This window comes from Schistocerca cancellata, chromosome 1, assembly GCF_023864275.1.
Source record: "Schistocerca cancellata isolate TAMUIC-IGC-003103 chromosome 1, iqSchCanc2.1, whole genome shotgun sequence".
NCBI lineage: Eukaryota > Metazoa > Arthropoda > Insecta > Orthoptera > Acrididae > Schistocerca > Schistocerca cancellata.
Window position 1 is genome coordinate 1,208,390,038 of NC_064626.1, and position 18,774 is coordinate 1,208,408,811.

Here is an 18,774-nt window from a genome sequence, read left to right on the forward strand (position 1 = left end):
GTCTGGTTTCAGCCAACTTTCTGTCCCTAGTACTATATGGGCGTTGTGACTGTTTATTAATGAGAGCAGTTCTAGGACCTTTCTGTAGACGCTCCTGCAGTTTACGATTAGCACATTAATATTGTTATTCCCTGTTGCATTTTGCCTACTCCTACCTTGCCGCGTCTCAGGAGGCATCTTGTCGAGCCTAGGGAGGGGATTCTCTAACCTAAAAAACCCCCATGTGCACTCCACATGTACTCCGCTACCCTTGTAGCCGCTTCCGGCGTGTAGTGCACGCCTGACCTATTCAGGGAGACCCTACATTTCTCCACCCGATAGCGGAGGTCGAGAAATTTGCACCCCAGATCTCCGCAGAATCGTCTGAGCCTCTGGTTTAAGCCTTCCACTTGGCTCCAAACCAGAGGACCGCGATCAGTTCTGGGAATGATACTACTGATGTTTTGGGACTGATTGATATGGCAGGAAGATTAAGGATTGGCGGAATCTGAACAGATGGAGGTCACTGTGGAAGGAGGGGTGGCAGCTGGAGACAGGTAATTTGGTGGTAAGGCCATTTATGGGGATTCCATGAACCAAGCAACAATGGAGGAACAGTATGTTGGACTGTGTTCTGACTAGTGATGAGGAAACTTTCCTGTATTGATGCAGATCAAAGGAGCAAGGATCCACAATGGAGGATAAAAACACGTAAAAATATGTAAATAATGTAGAAATATGTATGAAAAAATTCACAAAAATACACCCAAACACATGGGAAAAATCAGAAAAAGGATGAAATGAATGAAGTATGGGGAAATGAGATGAAATCTGTGCTGTTTGAGACTTTACCGACGTAATAATTGCTTCATTGGTCCACGGGTGTCACAACAGATAACAATGTGGAAGCTGCACAGTATTTCAGTGAGACAGCTGCTTGCCAGCTTCAGGCGTCTACTGATGTGTTACTGCAGTATCTCGCCAATATATCCGCTGACTCACTAGAAAAGCGCAGGTGCCAAGAGATGGGACTGTAACATCATCATAGAGCGCAGTGACAAGCAGTTCCCCCGGCCAGAGAAATGGGCCGTGGTATTCACATGCCTGACCATGGAAGTGGAGAAAAATAGAGACGTCCATTCTTAGATCTCTTGGTCTGCAGAAAAGAAGGTGGTTTCTTGGGTCACAGTGTGTTTCACAAACCAGCTTACACTGACTTATAAATATGAATTACAAGGTACTATAACCCATCTCAATGTACTGGCGTATTATGGACTCTCATTCATAGTGATAGAGTTATCTCAGATGCAGGGAGCTTATCAGCAGAGCTTACTCGTCTTCGGTCTGTGTTTGTACAGAACAAGTACTCTGATGAAAAGATCCGTAATGCAGATGTATTGCTCTGTTAAGGATAGATCCATTGAACATAGACGTCACACCAATTTGGGTCAGCCAGATAAGTCTGCTGTGGCTGAACACTGTCTTGACACAGGACACAGCATCAGTTATGGAGAGACAAAGATCCTTTCATCTGCTTCAAGGTACTGGTACTCCATAATTAAAGAAACAGTTGAAATACACATAACTGACAACCTGATTAACACTCTGCCATCCGGCGACACCACAGTTGTGTTGTACACAAAGTAGTGGTCAACGGCCGGCGACACCACAGTGGTGTCATGTGCATGGTATCGCTCAGTGGCCGGTGACACCACAGTTGTGTTGTGAGCATAGTATAGCGCAGAGGCCACCGACAGCACTTTAGTATCTTTTGCATTCTGTAGGTGTTTTGTTTAGGTAACAAAAGGTTACACACATCAACAAGTTTTTTTGTTTTTATAAGTACTTGTCCCTTTTCATCATGGCAGACGAAAGAGATGATACGATTATTTACGATGAATGTGCGGACATCTTGTCTGATGTTCCGGATGACTTGGCCGATTTGGAAGAAGATATTGGATATAAAGAAAAATGAAAGTGAAGCAGAATTGTTGGAAAGTAGCGAAATACATCCAAGAAGAATTCGGCGAATGCTACGGTTGCCAACTGATTCGGATGAATCAGACGAAGAAGACAGTGCACAGTGCTCATACTTTGTTTTACTGAGGACCAGTAATAAATTTGAAGGATGTCCGGGTCCAAACATATTTCCCAAAGATACACAGCGTGTTGAAGATATCGTAGAATTATATATTGGGAATGACCTATTTGATTATATTAGCAACAAAACAAACAAGTACTACAGTCAAAATTGCAGTAGAGGAAACCTGGTTTAAACAAATGCCACATTTGTCAATGTTATGGGATCTGAACGTAGAAAATGGTTTGGGCTTGCTATCCCTATGGGAACTGTAAAAAAAGCAAGGATCGATGATTATTGGTCAACGAATCCGTTGATAGACACACCAATATTTCGCAAAACAACATCCCGCAACCAGTTCAGACAAATATTGTCATTTTTACATTTTTCCAACAGTAACAATAAACCGGATAATGCCGACCGGCTTTCCAAAGTACAATTCGTGATTGATTATTTTTCCAAAAAGTTTAAATAAACAAATATTTGAAACAAACAAATTTTGTATTTATTTATGTATGTATATCTTCGAAATTTCATGAAAGTAGGTGAACAAGGTTGAAAACGTATGAGAACTAATGATGAGATTAGTAAAACTTAAGAATTTATAATCTCCCAATAATGTCAAGAATGTCCGGCGACAAGCCAAGTAATCCAAGTTAGTGCTGCCAGCACCAAGCGAATCAATTTGTACAAGACATGTGGATGGCAAAGTGTTAATAGAGACATTGGATTTCAACTCAGAAAGGTATGGGAACTAGTAATGGTGGTACTGAGGCATCATTGGTCACAGACAAACAAATCTGAATCAACACAGACAGAGAATCGGAGTCCGCACACTTAAACTGGGCACCAAACTCTGCCAGCACGCGCACTTGACCGCAATTTGTCACTGCTCTTTTTCTGTGTTGTGCATGCAAAGACTGTTTCCTGTTTCTGTGGAAGGAGGCACTGACCGTTGCTGTGCACTATGATTCATCAACGATGATTTTAGAGCCCCATCCCTTTACACCTGCACTTTTCTAGTGAGTTGGTGTATAAATAGGTGAGCAACTGCAGCAACAAATCAGTAGGCACCTGAATGATAAGCAGCTGTGTCGCATTAAAATATTGTGCAGCTTCCACAACATTATCCGATGTGACATTTATGAACCGATGAAGCAAGATGAAGTGTGAGGGAATAGGCTGATAGTGAACAGCAAAAGCAAAGTGCAGTTGGTGTGAAGACACAATGAGATCAAAGACAAAATCAACAAAAAGATTGTAATGTGGATTGCAGGTGATTTGGTGGATAAGTGTGAAGAAGGGGGACACAGCAGACGTGACTAGATTACGTGAACTTAGTACATGCGACCTGGAATAGAGAGGAGAAGGAACAGGACTCGAGGATAGGATAAGAGACAAGTTTGTGTGGCAGAGGAAGGTACGGGGAAAAAAATATGCAAAAATATAAGAGAATGACGCAGGAAGAATGACCAATGTGAAAGTCTACAATTAATGATATCAGTGAGAGTAATGTGTGACATGAGATACTGCACCAACTATCAGCACAGTAGCCATATGTTGTGTGCAGCTGAGACGGTTGATACAGTGTGGCTCGTAAGTAGGGTGTACAGTGTTGCTTGTATGGTGACAAGTGAAACACAGGAAAGAAGAGAAAGGAGGATGGACACTATGTATTGTAATGCTAGTGACGTGTTAGAAAATGGTAACAAAGGGAAACAGCACTGTGTTATGGGATGAAGGAAAAGCTGTTAGGCAAAATTAAATAGTGGATAATCCAGGATGGAATATGACAGTATTATGGAAAGGATAGTTGCTACTCACCATGTAGTGGAGATACTGAGTCACAGATACACAACAAAAAGACTGTCTGAAAGTAAGCTTTTGGCCAACAGGGCCTGCATCAGAAATACTCTCTCTCTCTCTCTCTCTCTCTCTCTCTCTCTCTCTCTCTCTCTCTCTCTCTCTCTCAGGCTACTGAGGGACGCCAAACTTTGAGCAGCAGCATGTGATGGGAGAAGCAACTGGGTGGTGGGGGTAAGGAGGAGGCTGGAGGAGGGGGGGAGGGGAGGGGGGATAGCAGGGTAGTGGTGGAGGAGGGTGAAGTGTTGTTTGTGGGAGCACACAGTGACAAGGTGGAGAGACGGTAGGGCAGCTAGGTGCAGTCGGCAGGTTAGACAGAAGGCAGAGGGTGTGGGTAGCAGAAAAGGGAGAAGTAAAAAGACTTGCTGGAATAGAGGGCTGTGTAACTCTGGAATGGAAGCTAGATGGGTAAGGACAGTGACTAATGAAGGTTGAAACCAGCGAGGTTATAGGAACATTGGATACATTGCAGGGAGAGTTCCCACCTGTGTGATGCAGAAGAACTGGTGTTTGTGGGAAGATTCCATATGGCACAGACTGTGAAGCAGTAACTGAAATTAAGAACATCGTGTTGGGAAATGTGCTCATTAACTGGGTGGTCCAGCTGTTTCTTGGCCACAGTTTGTCTGTAGGCATTCACGTGGACAGACGGCTTGTTAGTTGTCACGCCCACGTAGAATCAGCACAGTGACTGCGGCTTAGCTTGTAGATCATGACTGGTTTCACAGGTAGCCCTCCCTTTGATAGGATAGGTGATGCTTGTGTTCGGACTGGAATAGATGGTGCTGCGAGGATGTGTGGGACAGGTCTTGCATCTAGGTGTATTGCATGGATACGTGTCATGAAGCAACGGGTTGGGAGCAGGTGTTGTGTAGCGTCAGATGAGGATATTATGTAGGTTCAGCGAGCGGCGGATTACCGCTGTGGGACAGGTGAGAATGATACTTGATTTGACATTTTTAACTTCAGGGTATGACGAGAGGTACTCAAAACCCCGGCAGAGAATGTGATTCAGTTGCTCCAGTCTTGGGTGTTAATGAGTCATGAGGGGAATTCTCCTCTGTGGGTGGATGGTGGAACTTCACAGTATACTTGTTCATCCCTACAAAACCCCTGCTCCCAACCCCTTACCTCGTGGCTCATACCCCTGTAATAGACATAGCGCACACCGAATCCACATTTCTCGAGAACCTCAACATCTCCCCCATACACTTTTCTTCATACTGCTCAACACAATAGCTACCTTCCTGAATGTTAACCTCCATCTCCAAGGTAGCTACATTACTACGTCCATCCATATAAAAGCTACCAACCATCCGCAATACCTCCATTTCGACAGCTGCCACCCATTCCATACCGAGATGTTTCTTCCATACAGCATAGCCACATGTGGCCATTACATCTCTAGTGAAGAGTGGTCCCTCTTGAAATGTACTGAGGGTCTCACTGAGGCATTCACAGACAGTAATTACTTTCCCAACCTCGCACAAAAATCAGGTTCCTATGCCTTCTCTCTCCAGTTCCTGCTGTCTCCCAAAGTCCCACTGTTCAGCTGCAGAGGAGCATTCCACTTGTGACTCAGTATCACCCAAGACTGGAGCAACTGAATCAATGCTCTGCCATGGTTTTGACTACCTCTCATTGTGCCCTGAAATGAGAAATGTCCTGCCCACTATCCTTCCAATCCCTCCAACAGTGGTATTCCGCTGTCCACCAAACCTACACAATATACTTGTTCATCCCTACACAACCCCTGCTCTCAACCCCTTACCTCGTGGCTCATACCCCTGTAATAGACCTAGATGCAAGACCTGTCCTATATATCCTCCCACCACCACCACCACCACCACCACCACCACCACCTACTCCAGTCCGGTCACAAACATCACCTATCCCATCAAAGGCAGGCATACCTGTGAAACCAGTTATATGATCTACAAGCTAAGCTGCAATTACTGTGGTGCATTCTATATGGGCATGACAACCAACAAGCTGTCTGTCCGCGTGAATGGCCACCGACAAACTGTGGCCAAGAAACAAGCGGACCACCCTATTGCTGAGCAGGAAGGAAGAGATTTTCCAATGATGAGAATGTTTACACAATAGTTCTTGAATGCCTCTGTGGCCAAGTAGCAGATTTCTATCGTAAAGAAACTGAATGATTGATAACACATTCTGACTGTTCTGTACAGATATTTAATGAATATTTTGAAAAATGTTGCCATATATCTGTGTCACTTTGAAATGTAGTGCAGCATTTAGTAAAAGTTACTTGGCCTGCAGTATTAATGTATGACTTACTTTTGAAGAGCCCCCCCCCCAGCCCACTATCTCTCTCTCTCTCTCTCTCTCTCTCTCTCTCTCTCTCTCTCTCTCTCTCTCTCTCCTCCCTCCTCTCCCCCCTCTCCCTCTCCTTCTCCCCCCCTCTCCCTCTCTCCCTCTCCCCCCATATATGATGTGATGGCTACAATGTGTGGCCCTACAAAGATTAAATAGGGTATCATCCATAGAGGAATTACCCATGGGATTCAGGAGTTGGAGCAGGAGTGACATAAGGGCAGGCTACCTCAGTCGGAAACTGAGAGATATGTTCAGCAAAAATTATCTCTGTGTGGCATACTCCATGCTCTTTGTCATGTATATCGTATGGCCTGCTCATATGGGGACATTGTCCTCATATCAGTAACATTTTAAAAGTAACAAACAAAATTGTCCCTTTAATATTCAAGGCTGGTCCTAAAGAGTGCTGCTGCCCTCTTTACCAGGCTTAGGATGCTGACAGTGGTGAATCTGCACATCTAGGAGTCTGGACTCTGTCAAAAACAACATTAAAGATTGTGTTATTAGGGAAACAATTCACAAATATGAAACCAGAAATACGGCGAACATTGACATCCATAGGTACAGGCTAGCAATAACAGGAAACTCCCATAAAGTGAATGCCTTCAGAATTTTTAATAAGTGTCCTCTTGCTGCTTGATCCTTACCATTTAAAAAAAATTCGATTTTAAATTATATGACCGGCTTACAAAAAATTGATATTACGATATAAAAGAGTTTTATCCCACGGAAAATGCTGATATTAATATTTAAGATTATAGCTGTATACAGTACATTTGACTTGTACACATAATATGAATATTAATTTTAATGTTTTGATTGCAACTATAACTTGGTATCATTGGAAAAGCTTGTTCTACTGTATGTGATCAACGGCAGTAAAAAATCTGAATCTGACTACCACCACCACCACCACCACCACCACCCGCCACTCCTTACATTTAAGGGTGCAGTGTGTTGTCATGTTGAAACTGTTCTAATGCCATGATTAGATGTTCATAATCATAGTTCATATAGTTCATCCTATAGTACAGTTTATCCCAGCAGGCATCTTCTTTTTTAACTAGTATGTAACTTGATGCTGTTCACCAAGCATTGGCAGGAGAACACTCATAGCTGTGTTCTCCTGCTGCTGCCGCTCAGCGAGAGGACTTCTATCTAACCAGTTAGACTATATTATTAAAAATTGAAAATTGATTATTTTTGTTGATAACTATTATGTATGTTGCTTGATTTAGGTCACAATAAGTGGAAAGTAGGTTTATTTACATTAGTCTCACTAATCTGACATTTTGTAATGATTGTATGAAATTTCTTGCAGGTATCAACCACCACAGCTGGCGATTACATTGTCGTACTGGAAGGCATGGGTAATGCTGCTTATTCTCTCAGCTCACAACCCCTCCAGATTTGGCTCCATTGGTTGGGAGAAATATCCAACATTGCGTGCTTTCATGGAGATGTGCATTACAAAGTAAGTTTATGTTGTGGAAGAGGGTAACCAATCTTCATATTAAATACACTGGGTAGGTATGACAATAACATGCAATAGTGAAACTTAATGAAATTGAATTTATGAAACTGCTCAGCCCCATCTTGTACTATAAAGATGATTCACGAGTATGAAACAGAAACAGCCAAGGGGCACAAGTAAGAGTGGGAGTAAAATCTCAGGGGAGTAAAACCTCAGGATTTTAGGTCGTCGTAGTTGTGCAAGGTTATGACAGGAATGTGAAATTGCTGCGGAAAGCAATGTGTATTACGTGTCTCCTGGTAAACCTTCCGGGATGTAAGGTTGTGGTCCATGAAACTCTTCAGCTCCTAACGTTTTGTCCAGAGGTCATGGACCACGACCTTACATCCCGGAAGGTTTACCAGAAGATATGTCATTCGGTCGTGAAAGGTTTCATACTATGTATTATGTGTACCATATTCCAAAATTTCATTCTTCATTGTTAGATTTAGAGACTATGCAAGACACTTTGTTCCTCTTTTGTGAGTTACACTTCTGAACCATTGTTGCTTTACACAGTTAGCCTTATTTGTTTCCTAACTTTATTTAGCATTTATCAAACAATGGAAACTCCATGTAGGACTATCAACAATGTAGGGAAAGATAGATTGCTACTTACCGTAAAGAAGACACATCAAGCTGCAGACAGGCACAATTAAGACATTCACATGAAGCTTTCAGCCACGGCCTTCATCAGCAAAGAGAGATGTACACCCAACATCTCGCCTGATATGCTGGAGTTGGAGGTCATGCGTGTTTACTGACGAAGGCTGTGGCTGAAAGCTACATGTGTGTGTCTTTTAATAATGCCTGTCTGCCACTTGACATGTCTTCCTTATGGTAAGTAACAATCTATCTTGCATTTAAATTATAATGGAAGAAATATCTATTTTTGAATGAATGTTAGACATTCATCGTCTTTCCTGTTTCATATCTTCTGGCCATGCTTCGTTTTGCCTGAACGGTATATTGCCTTCATTTCTGATTTGAGAATTTACTTTCCAAGCAGTCTTTGGTAGTTCGTGTAATGTACTTTTATATGCGTGGATACAAAAAAATGAAGTTTTGCCAGTTATCTCTGCAATTGTATTTACATACTTGTAAAGTAGCATGTTAAAAGTTGTACCAGGACCAGGGTTCAAACTAGGACTTCACGCTTTTCATGAACAGTTGGCTTAACTATCCCAAGCATGCCTTTTGCACTGACTCAAATTCTCATTGTTACTTTATGAATCGGTGCTAATTTCTGAACTAGAATGTGCAGATTTTCTTCCATAATAGAAACAGCAGTACTGCAAAGTGGAATGTTGGGCTTCTGTCCTAGCCCAGAAAACACACACACACACACACACACACACACACAAAATCTTGCACATTTCAGTGACCGCATAGATATAACACTAATAATGAGAGAAATGGTAACAACTTGCTGTATAGTTAAAGTGTTCAGTGGTCTACATGTATATCTAGTCCCTGCAAACCACTGTGAAGTGCATGACAGTGGGTACTTCCCATTGTATCAGTCTTTAGGACTTCTACCCATCTCATTCACATTTAGAGAGCAGGAAGAATTATTGCTTAAACATGTCTGTGCATACTGTTAATAGTCTATTCTGGCCTTTGTGATCCCTATGGGTACAATACAAAGTGTGTTGCAGCATATTTCTAGATTCATCATTTAATGTTGATTCTTGAAGCTTTGTAAGTAGACTTTATTTGGATAGTTTGTCCCTCTTTAAGCATCTGCCAGTTCAGTATCTCCAGCATCTGTGGGTTATGTTCCCGTGCATGAACCGAATATGACAATTCATGCTGTCCTCCTGTGTATTTGTTCAGTATCTCATGTTAGTCACAGTTGGTATTGCTCCCATATACTTGAGCAATATTATAAGGTGGGATGCACAAGTGAAATGTAAGCTATTTCCTTTGTAGATCGGTTGCACATCCAAAAGAACAGGCACCACATATTCATATAATAAATTCGCTTAGATGTGCAATGGATCCAGCTTCTTCAGTGCAGTTGCACAAGTACAGCCGACCTACTCTCAGAATCTCAGAGTAGCGAGCATGGAGGAAATGGACAGGGACTGCGGATATGTGGTACTCAGTGGGACTGTGAATTGTCTTTGAGGTGTGCCGAAATAGTCTGCACAATTGTGTTGACACTGTGTCCCTGGTGGCGCAGTGGTTAATGCACCTGCGTAGTAAGCAGGAGATCCCGGGTTTGAATCCCAGTCCAGTACGCATTTTTCACTCATTGCTGCTGATTCCACGTAATGTTCCGATGCAGCTGATATCAATAATCCCTTCCCTTCCCTTTCTCCCCACCTCCACCTTCAATTTACATATAATCAATCTATCTTAGAGTTCCATTCCATATACTTAAAAATTACTTCATCCAGGTATTTGTATGAGTTGGCCAATTCCAGTTGCAACTCATTGATATTGTGGTAATAGGCTGCTACATTTTTTTCTGTTGTAAGTATGCTTTTTCAGCAGCAAAGATTTTATTAAGCACAAGTTTTTTGCGATTACACCATAGAAAATAATAGTTGCAAACGCATCTGGAAATACACAAAACAAAAGACTGGAGATGTTCAAATGTGTGTGAATACCTAAGGGACCAAACACACACACACACACACACACACACACACACACACAGATGCCCGCGGGAGGACTCGAATCTCCGGCAGGAGGGGCCATGCAGTCCGTGACATGGCGCCTCAAACTGCACGGCGACTGGAGATGGATACCGCGTAGTCAGTTTCAAACTCTGAATGTTTGATGTTTGTTGACTAACTTGCACATTAGTGCTGGAGAACATTGTTCATAGGTTCAACTAGGAAACACTGATTTCTGAACGATGCTTTCAGTGCACCCATATGCTGTCGGTTTGTTCACTGGAAACACAACAGCCTTTTGAACAGTAAGTGCAGACAATTCTTCATTAGGAAGACAAACAAATCTGTATGTTAACCAAATGTTGTCGGCAGGTTACAAAAAAGTCCAAATTGTAGCCAAGGAGAAAACCGTGTAATGCAGGGTTGTTGTCAATAAATGCACTGGAGAGTTTGACTGACAAATGATGCCATGGCAGTCTACATCTACATGGTTCCTCTGCAATTCACAGCTTAAGTGCCTGGCAGCAGAGGGTTCATCGAATCCTTTTCATACTACTACTTACCATTCCACTCTCAAATGGCGCGTGGGAAAAAGGAACACCTAAATCTTTCCGTTTGTGCTCTGATTGCTCTTATTTTATTATGATGATCATTTCTCTCTATGCAGGAGGGTGCCAACAAAATGTTTTCGTATTCGGAAGAGAAAGTTGGTGATTGAAATTTCGTAAATAGATTTCGTCACAAAGAAAACTGCCTTTGTTATGGTGACTGCCATCCCAACTCGCGTATCATACCAGTGACACTCTCACCCCTATTGCATGATAAAATGAAATGAGCTGCCCTTCTTTGCACTTTTTCTAAGTCCTCCATCAATCCTACCTGGTAAGGATCCCATATTGCGTAGCAATATTCCAGCAGAGGACGGACAAGTGTAATGTATGCTGTCTCTTTAGCGGGTTTGTCGCATCTTCTAAGTGTCCTGCCAACAAAGCGCAGTCTTTGTTTCGCCTTCCCCACAATATTATCTATGTGATCTTTCCAATTTAAATTGCTCGTAATTATAATTCCTAGGTATTTAGTCAAATTTACAGACCTTAGATTTGTGCGATTTATCTGATACCCAGAATTTATCGGATTTCTTTTAGTACCTATGTGAATGACCTCGCACTTTTCTTTGTTTAGTGCCAATTGCCACCATACAGAAATTCTCTTTAGATCATTTTGTAATTGGAATTGATCGTCTGATGATTTTACTAGACGGTAAATTACAGCGTCATCTGCTAACAATCTAAGGGGGTTTCTCAGATTATCACCTAGATCATTTATGTATATCAGGAACAGTAGAGGGCCTATGACACTACCTTTCAGAACGCCAGATATCACTTCTGTTCCACTCGATGATTTACCGTCTGTCACTACAAACTGTGACCTCTCTCTGAGAGGAAATCACGAATCCAGTCACCCAACTGAGACGATACTCCATATGCGTGCAATTTGATTAATAGTTGCTTGTGGCAGGGTGTCTACGATCCGGGAGATCTGGGAAAAACCTGGGAATTTTTTCATCCGGGAGAAAACCGGAAAAACCCGGGAATCGTTTTGAGTTACAGGAATTTTTCATTGTTTTAGTTTTCAGTTAAATTTTTCTGATTTTGACTGGTTAGAACCAATACTTTAACAAAAAAAATTACTGTATCCCGCTTCTGCAGAATAATACTGCAGCCAACAAAACATGAATGAGAGAAAAAAACGAAAATAAAACCTAAGTCGCAAAGAAACTGCGCCATATACAACAACAAAACACAGTGCTCATACAAGCGTCTGCAGTCAGCAAAGTGTGTCAAAGGTTTTAGGAAGACTGTGCAGTGCTTCTTAACAACAAATTGCCTCCAATGAGCGTGGCATGACAGTTTTTTACATTGGATTCGTTTTAATGCAAGATCTTTTAATGTTTCACACGTACGAACATGCGGGCTTCCTGCGTCATCGTAGCTGCGCAAGTGCAGTGACGCCTGTTATCTGGTGCTCTCTGGCAACTGCTGAAAATGTACCTTTCTAATAGGTCACGGAAAGATATTGCGAATATTGCTTTGAAAAGTGTTACTTTCAAAGTAAATTTCCTTTTATGTAAGGTAAACAATGTAGGAGAGTGTACGATGAATTTCTTAAATCACAGAGCATTTGACTCTCATTTAAAAATCAACTCTTTGGGGACAGCCATATGAAGAATTTCGAGCCCAGAAGATCAGACATTTACGTCATTATTAAAAAATTTTACTGGCACATTTATGTGATGTATGACGCGCAAAAAAGATCAAAAATATATGTGGAAGCTTAGCTTCTCTTGCAGCTTATTAATCCTAGAGACCAATATTATATGTGATAGCTTTGCTTTTCTTGTAGCAACAATTGTACATTAATTTAAGCCATTAATTTTTCTTATTTGTGTGTTCTCACTACTTAAGAGTGATCTTGCTATTGGCTGACTACATCACGTGTCAAATGCTGTCATCAGCTGGCGAGATCAGGTGACATGAGTTGTGATTGGCTTACAAAAGCGAGTCGCAATTTCGATTCTAATGCTTCGGAAAGTAACATGCAGTGTTTGGTGGAATTCGAATTTATACCTTCGTAACACGGAAATATGCAGTGTATATGTTGCTGCACATCAAAGATCTTTCCAAAACGTGTTTTTTCCCCTGAGTTTCATTTTCTAAAGTGCCAGGAAATTCTACGCCGGTGTATAAAACCATAAACCATAAAAGGATTGACAAGTTTCGAGAAAAAGTATACTGTCACTTAACACTGAAAAAGTGTATTTTCAACCGGGAAATCTGGGAATTATTTTTCCTTGTCCATGTAGACACCCTGTTGTGAGGAACCGTATCAAAAGCCTTCTGGAAATCTAGGAATATGGAATCAATCTGAGATCCCTTGTCGACAGCACTCGATACTTCATGGGAGCTAGTTGTGTTGCACAAGAATGATATTTTCTGAATCCTTGTTGGTTATGTATCAGTAAGTCGTTTTCTTCAAGTTGATTCATAATGGTCGAGTACAGTATATGCTCCAAAATCCTACTGCAAATTGAGGTTAGTGATATGGGTCTGTAATTCAATGGTTTACTCTTATTTCCTTTCTTGAATACTGCAGTGACCTGTGCTACTTTCCAGTCTTTAGGAACAGACTTTTCGTCAAGTGAGTGGTTGTATATGATTGCTAAGAAAGGTGCTATTGTGTCTGCATACTCTGAAAGGCACCTGATTGGTATACCATCTGGACCGGAAGACTTGACTTTCTTAACGATTTGAGTTGTTTCGCAACACCTAAGATATCTACTTTTTATGTCACTTATGCCAACAGCAGTGGCCTTAAATCTGCCGCGTGCCTTTTTACGTGTGACCTGGTGCCAGCAGTGTCTCCTACTGTGCTGTGCCTGGAGACATCACCGGACATATGCATAATTATATCAGTTGATCCATTGAGATGTCCAGCGGGATTTCAAGATCCCTCTTCCCCTTGAAATGACCCATAGTGCCATCAGTGTCTTGGCTGGTCTAGAGGAGGATGAGATACATGCAGCTTACTGTGAAGGATGGGGTGCACCTTTGGATGCTACAGGTGGCAGAGGAGCCACTTCCACATCCAGCACCAGAGAGACAGGAGGTGACAATAGTTTGGACTCGCTACTTGCTTATAGTTCCAGAGAAGCCTTACTTTGGACCTGTGGCAGATTGGGGTTCAGGTCCATGCCCATATGGATGATAGATGATGGCTGGAGAATAGGGGATGCCAGACATCCACCACGTGGGACATCATCCTGGAACTGGATGCCGTATCTGCTGTCTTTGATGGTCCTAATGAGGTGGGCTGTCCCTTCCAGTGTGACAGATTTGGAGGTGGAATTTACTCCAGGTGGCACAAATGGAGCTGGTTTCAGTGCCTGTGAAGGGTATCTCAGAGTGTGGGTACCATGATCAGCTGGTGGCCCTGTTGGGCAGTAATGGGGTCACATATCCCACAAGGAGCATGTACGAATGTGCACACCAAGATGGGGACACATGTCCAAAAAGGTTTGGCTGCTGTGTCTTGTACCAATGGAGGCTGGAACAGATCTGACAAGGAATTATGAGGGTGTCCTCAAAAGACTTTCCCTGGGGCTCAGATCGTGGATCGGTGCTACTCAGTGTGGGAATTAAAAAAAAGCAGTGCAGAAACAATAGGCTTGGATGTTAATAGTTTCTCCATCTGCATTTTAAATGTTCACACAGAATGTTTGGGAATACCGTGAGAGGTAGGGTGGAGCAGTGGTGTGGTGGTATGCTAGATTTCATTCAGGTTACAGAACCATTGAAAACCAGCCTAATGAAACTGTGGCCCATTATTGGTGACCAGAGTTCATGAGGCTCCTGCAGTAGAAAAAACAGTGGCCAGGGCTTTAGTGGTATTTCTGTCATGGTTTTTCATTTTTATGACATGTGGGAAATGAGAATTTGCATGTAATAAAGTCACATGGCGCCATGGAATGGACTAGCTAAGTCCTCTTGCACCCGATCTCAGTGCAAGGTAGGCATAGACCACAGCTGGTAGGCGAAAGCGGTGCAGTTTTGCTGCATCTGAAAAGCTAGGCATTGTGGAGCCATACATGCAATATCCTGATCAATATTTGGCCAGCACATGTCACTGGGCCAGATTCTTCATTCTGATAATGCCCAATGGGACCAATGCAAGAATCACAATATATGCTACCATACAACCTGTGTTTAGAAGATTTCCTTTAATAAACAATCTCTGGAATCACTGATTGACACTGACAGTTGTCTTAATTCAGTAGTAGGACATTTTCAAAAAGATGACGGACATGGCACCATGAAAAGAAAAAAAGTTCCAGGGAGGCTCTCGAAGGAACAGCTTGCAACCAGCTGATCTGTACGAAATCGCAAACCTGTCTCATGAGTAGATCCTTATAAGTGACAGCTGTGATGTATCTGGAAGTGACAGGAAACTTTTCCACTGACTGTTGCAATTGCGAATCAGTGTTGAAGCAACCTGTCTTTTAGTCTGCTTTCATATGCTGGGCCAATGTAAGATACTAAATGAAATAGTGGTAATTTGATAACAAAATTGCCTAGTCTTGTAATCTCTGAGATGTCATTCAGGCAATTTGACTCTGGGCCAAATATGGACAGCAGCAGCAGCAGCCTATTATCCATGACCAGATGAAGTTTGTAACCATTCATAAAGATGCTGAATTTCTGAATACCAGAGATAATTAACAGTGCCTTCTTATCATATGGGGTTAAAAATGCAGAATTTATGGATACCAGAGATAATTAACAGCACCTCCTTGTCATCTGGGGATAATTTTTATGACCCATTGTGAGTGCCCTAGAGGTAAACGCAATAGGCCATTCTGAACAATTCGGGTACATAAGTGATAGAATGGCCCCAACACTGTCGGGTGGTGTGCCCATGCTCAGCACTAGATGTAAATCAGGCTGATGCAGCTTCAGGCCAGGAGCAGTTTGCAGACATTTCTTCATCTTAAGAAATCTCCACAGTTGATTCAACAGTTGAGTTACCCTTGCAATATGGGGAATTAGTAACCTTGCCCAGAAAAGCCTGCACGTTATTCGTTCTTTGCTATTAGAAAATGATGTATGGCTGATACATTCTGTGACTTTGATGTAAGATCTCCTTTGCCAAGGATATATACTACATATTTAATAGTAGAGTAAAATGAGGAGTATTTTGACAAGTTACACTTTAACCTGGCTTTCAAAAGGACCGAAAATACTTTCAAGAGATTCGATGCATGCTTCTCCTGGGTTCTTCCTGTCACTATTGTATCATCCAGTTAATTTACAGATTGTGGAATGTTGACAGTAGTTTGTTTTAGAAATTTCTGGAAGTTTGTTGGTGTGCTAGCAATTCATAAAGGTTATCTGTTATACTGATAAAGGCCAAATAGAGTATTTAATACAAGGGTGACTTTGGAAGCCTTGTGCAAAGGAAGCTGATAGTAAGCTTCTGGATTATTAGTCTTAGAAGAATACTGACCCCCAGCCAATTTTGAAAACAGTTCATTATTATCTGGAAGGGGGTACAAGTTTACAATTGCCTGTGTGCTTACTGTAGCTTTGAAGCCCCTACCGTGGTGTGTCACACCACTTGGTTTGCAAACAATGACTAAAGGTGATGCCCATCTGCTATAAGTAAATGGAGATAGTACATAATGATCCAGTTCTTCTTTAATCTTATCCCACAAGACTGAAGGTATCGGGCAGATATAGAAAATGTACTGCTGATTCAAGCCATTCCCAGTCCAGGAGAAAATAGTAGAGCTTGTTGGAGACACAAAGAATCCACTTCTGCACACAAAACAGTATTCTGTATTGCCTGGACTATGTGTTGGATGGAAAACTCAGATGCTGTACACCCAGGCTAAAAATATTTAGTACTGAGGGTTCGCCTAATACAGAGAAAGGAAGGGTTGTGATTACGTGGCTGTATGTTAACTCCAGAACTACCTGGCCTAATATTGGGATTTCAAGCTGAGTTTAAATCCAGTTTAGTTGCTACTGAGGCCCTAATCTAAGGCTGATTGATGATTGAGACTGAGGGCCCTGGAACCAAAAAAGAATAAAATGGGAATACCATGAACCATGGCCAACAACATAAGGTATCATGCTACTATTGATGCTGTGATGTCATTTATTTGCTTCTACACACATGAATGCTAACGGCGCAGCTCACTCTGACATACATCTGCTATGTGGCCATGGCAAAAGCACTATTGACACGTCATTATAATGTAGGTGACTACATGTAGCATGTAGAGAAAAATTATTGGGACAATTGGGCTGTTTGCAGAAATTACAGAAAGGCTGGGTAGAAAAACAGGTATGGCACTGAGTTCAATTCCTGATTGGTTGAGCAGGGGCCACTTGACTGTCACCTGGACTGCATGACAATTTTACAATTGTAATATCGGGTCATACCGCATTGCCAGTGGAGATGACATTTCTGGTGTTTAACAATCTGTGAAGATGTTAGCCTGAGCTGCTTGAGTAATTGTGCTGGCAGTATGCAAGGCTTCAGAAAGGATCTGACTGCCACATCTTTTGGGCATGCACTTCACTGTCTAGTGCTAATCTAATCACCATATCACATTGCAGTATCCCCTTGCAGCATCAGACCTCCACGAAAGTTTCTCAGTTTAGCCATGAGCCCGTAGAAGGTGGTGTAGGTGATGTACAGGGGATTATAATTAAAGTTAAACCTTCAAACCACTGTAGAAATAATACCACTGGTCAGAATGACATCAAATTTCAAAGGAATATTATCGGACAAGAGGGAAAAACATGTGGCAGAAGAAAAACAAATAGTTACAAAATGTAACAATAGATGGCACTGTAAGCATCATAGTTTGATAATGGTCGACTACAAATGACAAATCAATCGTACAACAATGCCTAAGGTGTACATTGGACATTAAGCAAACTGTACTACCCAATTTACATGAGTGTACAGGTGTGATACTGTTAGTTACAAAGCCCCCACACCACAGAAAGGTCATATTACGTTGGATGGGAAAAGTTGGTTGTTAATTGTCCTGAGGCCAAAAACCGGATAAAAAGCATCAATCAAAATCAAATTGGATTATCAATTTCCATGTGACTGGCACAAAGCACGTTCAATATGCTGTCCACTGTTTTCTGCAACAAGTTGAAATTGATAATCAGCATGATCCACAACTGATAGAAGTGTTTTCGGGGTCACGTTCAGAATGTGTTGCACAATGTGTGCCTTCAATGCAGCTAAGTTTGCAATTGGAACACTGAACAAAACATCTTTCAGGTAGCCCCAAAGCCAGAAATCACACGGATTAAGATCAGGTGAAGACTGTAGGGAAATGGTGGCTGATAATTCTAGCATTTCCGAAATGGCACTTCAACGGCTGCGTAACTGGATTTGCAATGTGCGGAGGTGCACCATCTTGCATAAAAATGATCCCATTCATACATCCCTGCTGTTGGAGAGCTGGAATGAAGTGGTTGCACAAAAGACACTCGTAGGGCTTACGAGTGACGGTACAGGTAATAGGACCGGAAGCACCTGTCTCTTCGAAAAAATATGACCCTGCGATAAATGAAGCCATAAACCCACACCACACGGTGACCTCTTCAGGATGCAGTGCTACTGGTTGATTTGCATGTGGATTTTCTATTGCCCATATTTGACAATTCTGTGTATTGACATAACCTGTCAGATAGAAATCTTCCACACGAAATCTTCCACAGCCAATCATTGTCCACTTCCATGTGAGCAAGAAATTCTAAAGCAAAGGTCTCATTTGCTGGCAGGTCAACAGG

At 42.0% G+C, this 18,774-nt stretch overlaps 1 protein-coding gene across 5 annotated transcripts in view; it reads left to right on the plus strand.

Moving 5' to 3' along the window:
• Positions 1-18,774, plus strand: part of LOC126094616 (integrator complex subunit 1) — a 301,226-nt gene that overhangs the window by 136,128 nt on the left and 146,324 nt on the right. For all 5 annotated transcript variants that reach the window (XM_049909116.1, XM_049909125.1, XM_049909100.1 and 2 more), the window contains exon 14: positions 7,584-7,736. In XM_049909116.1, the coding sequence (XP_049765073.1) occupies positions 7,584-7,736 (153 nt within the window). The remainder of the gene's footprint in view (positions 1-7,583; positions 7,737-18,774) is intronic.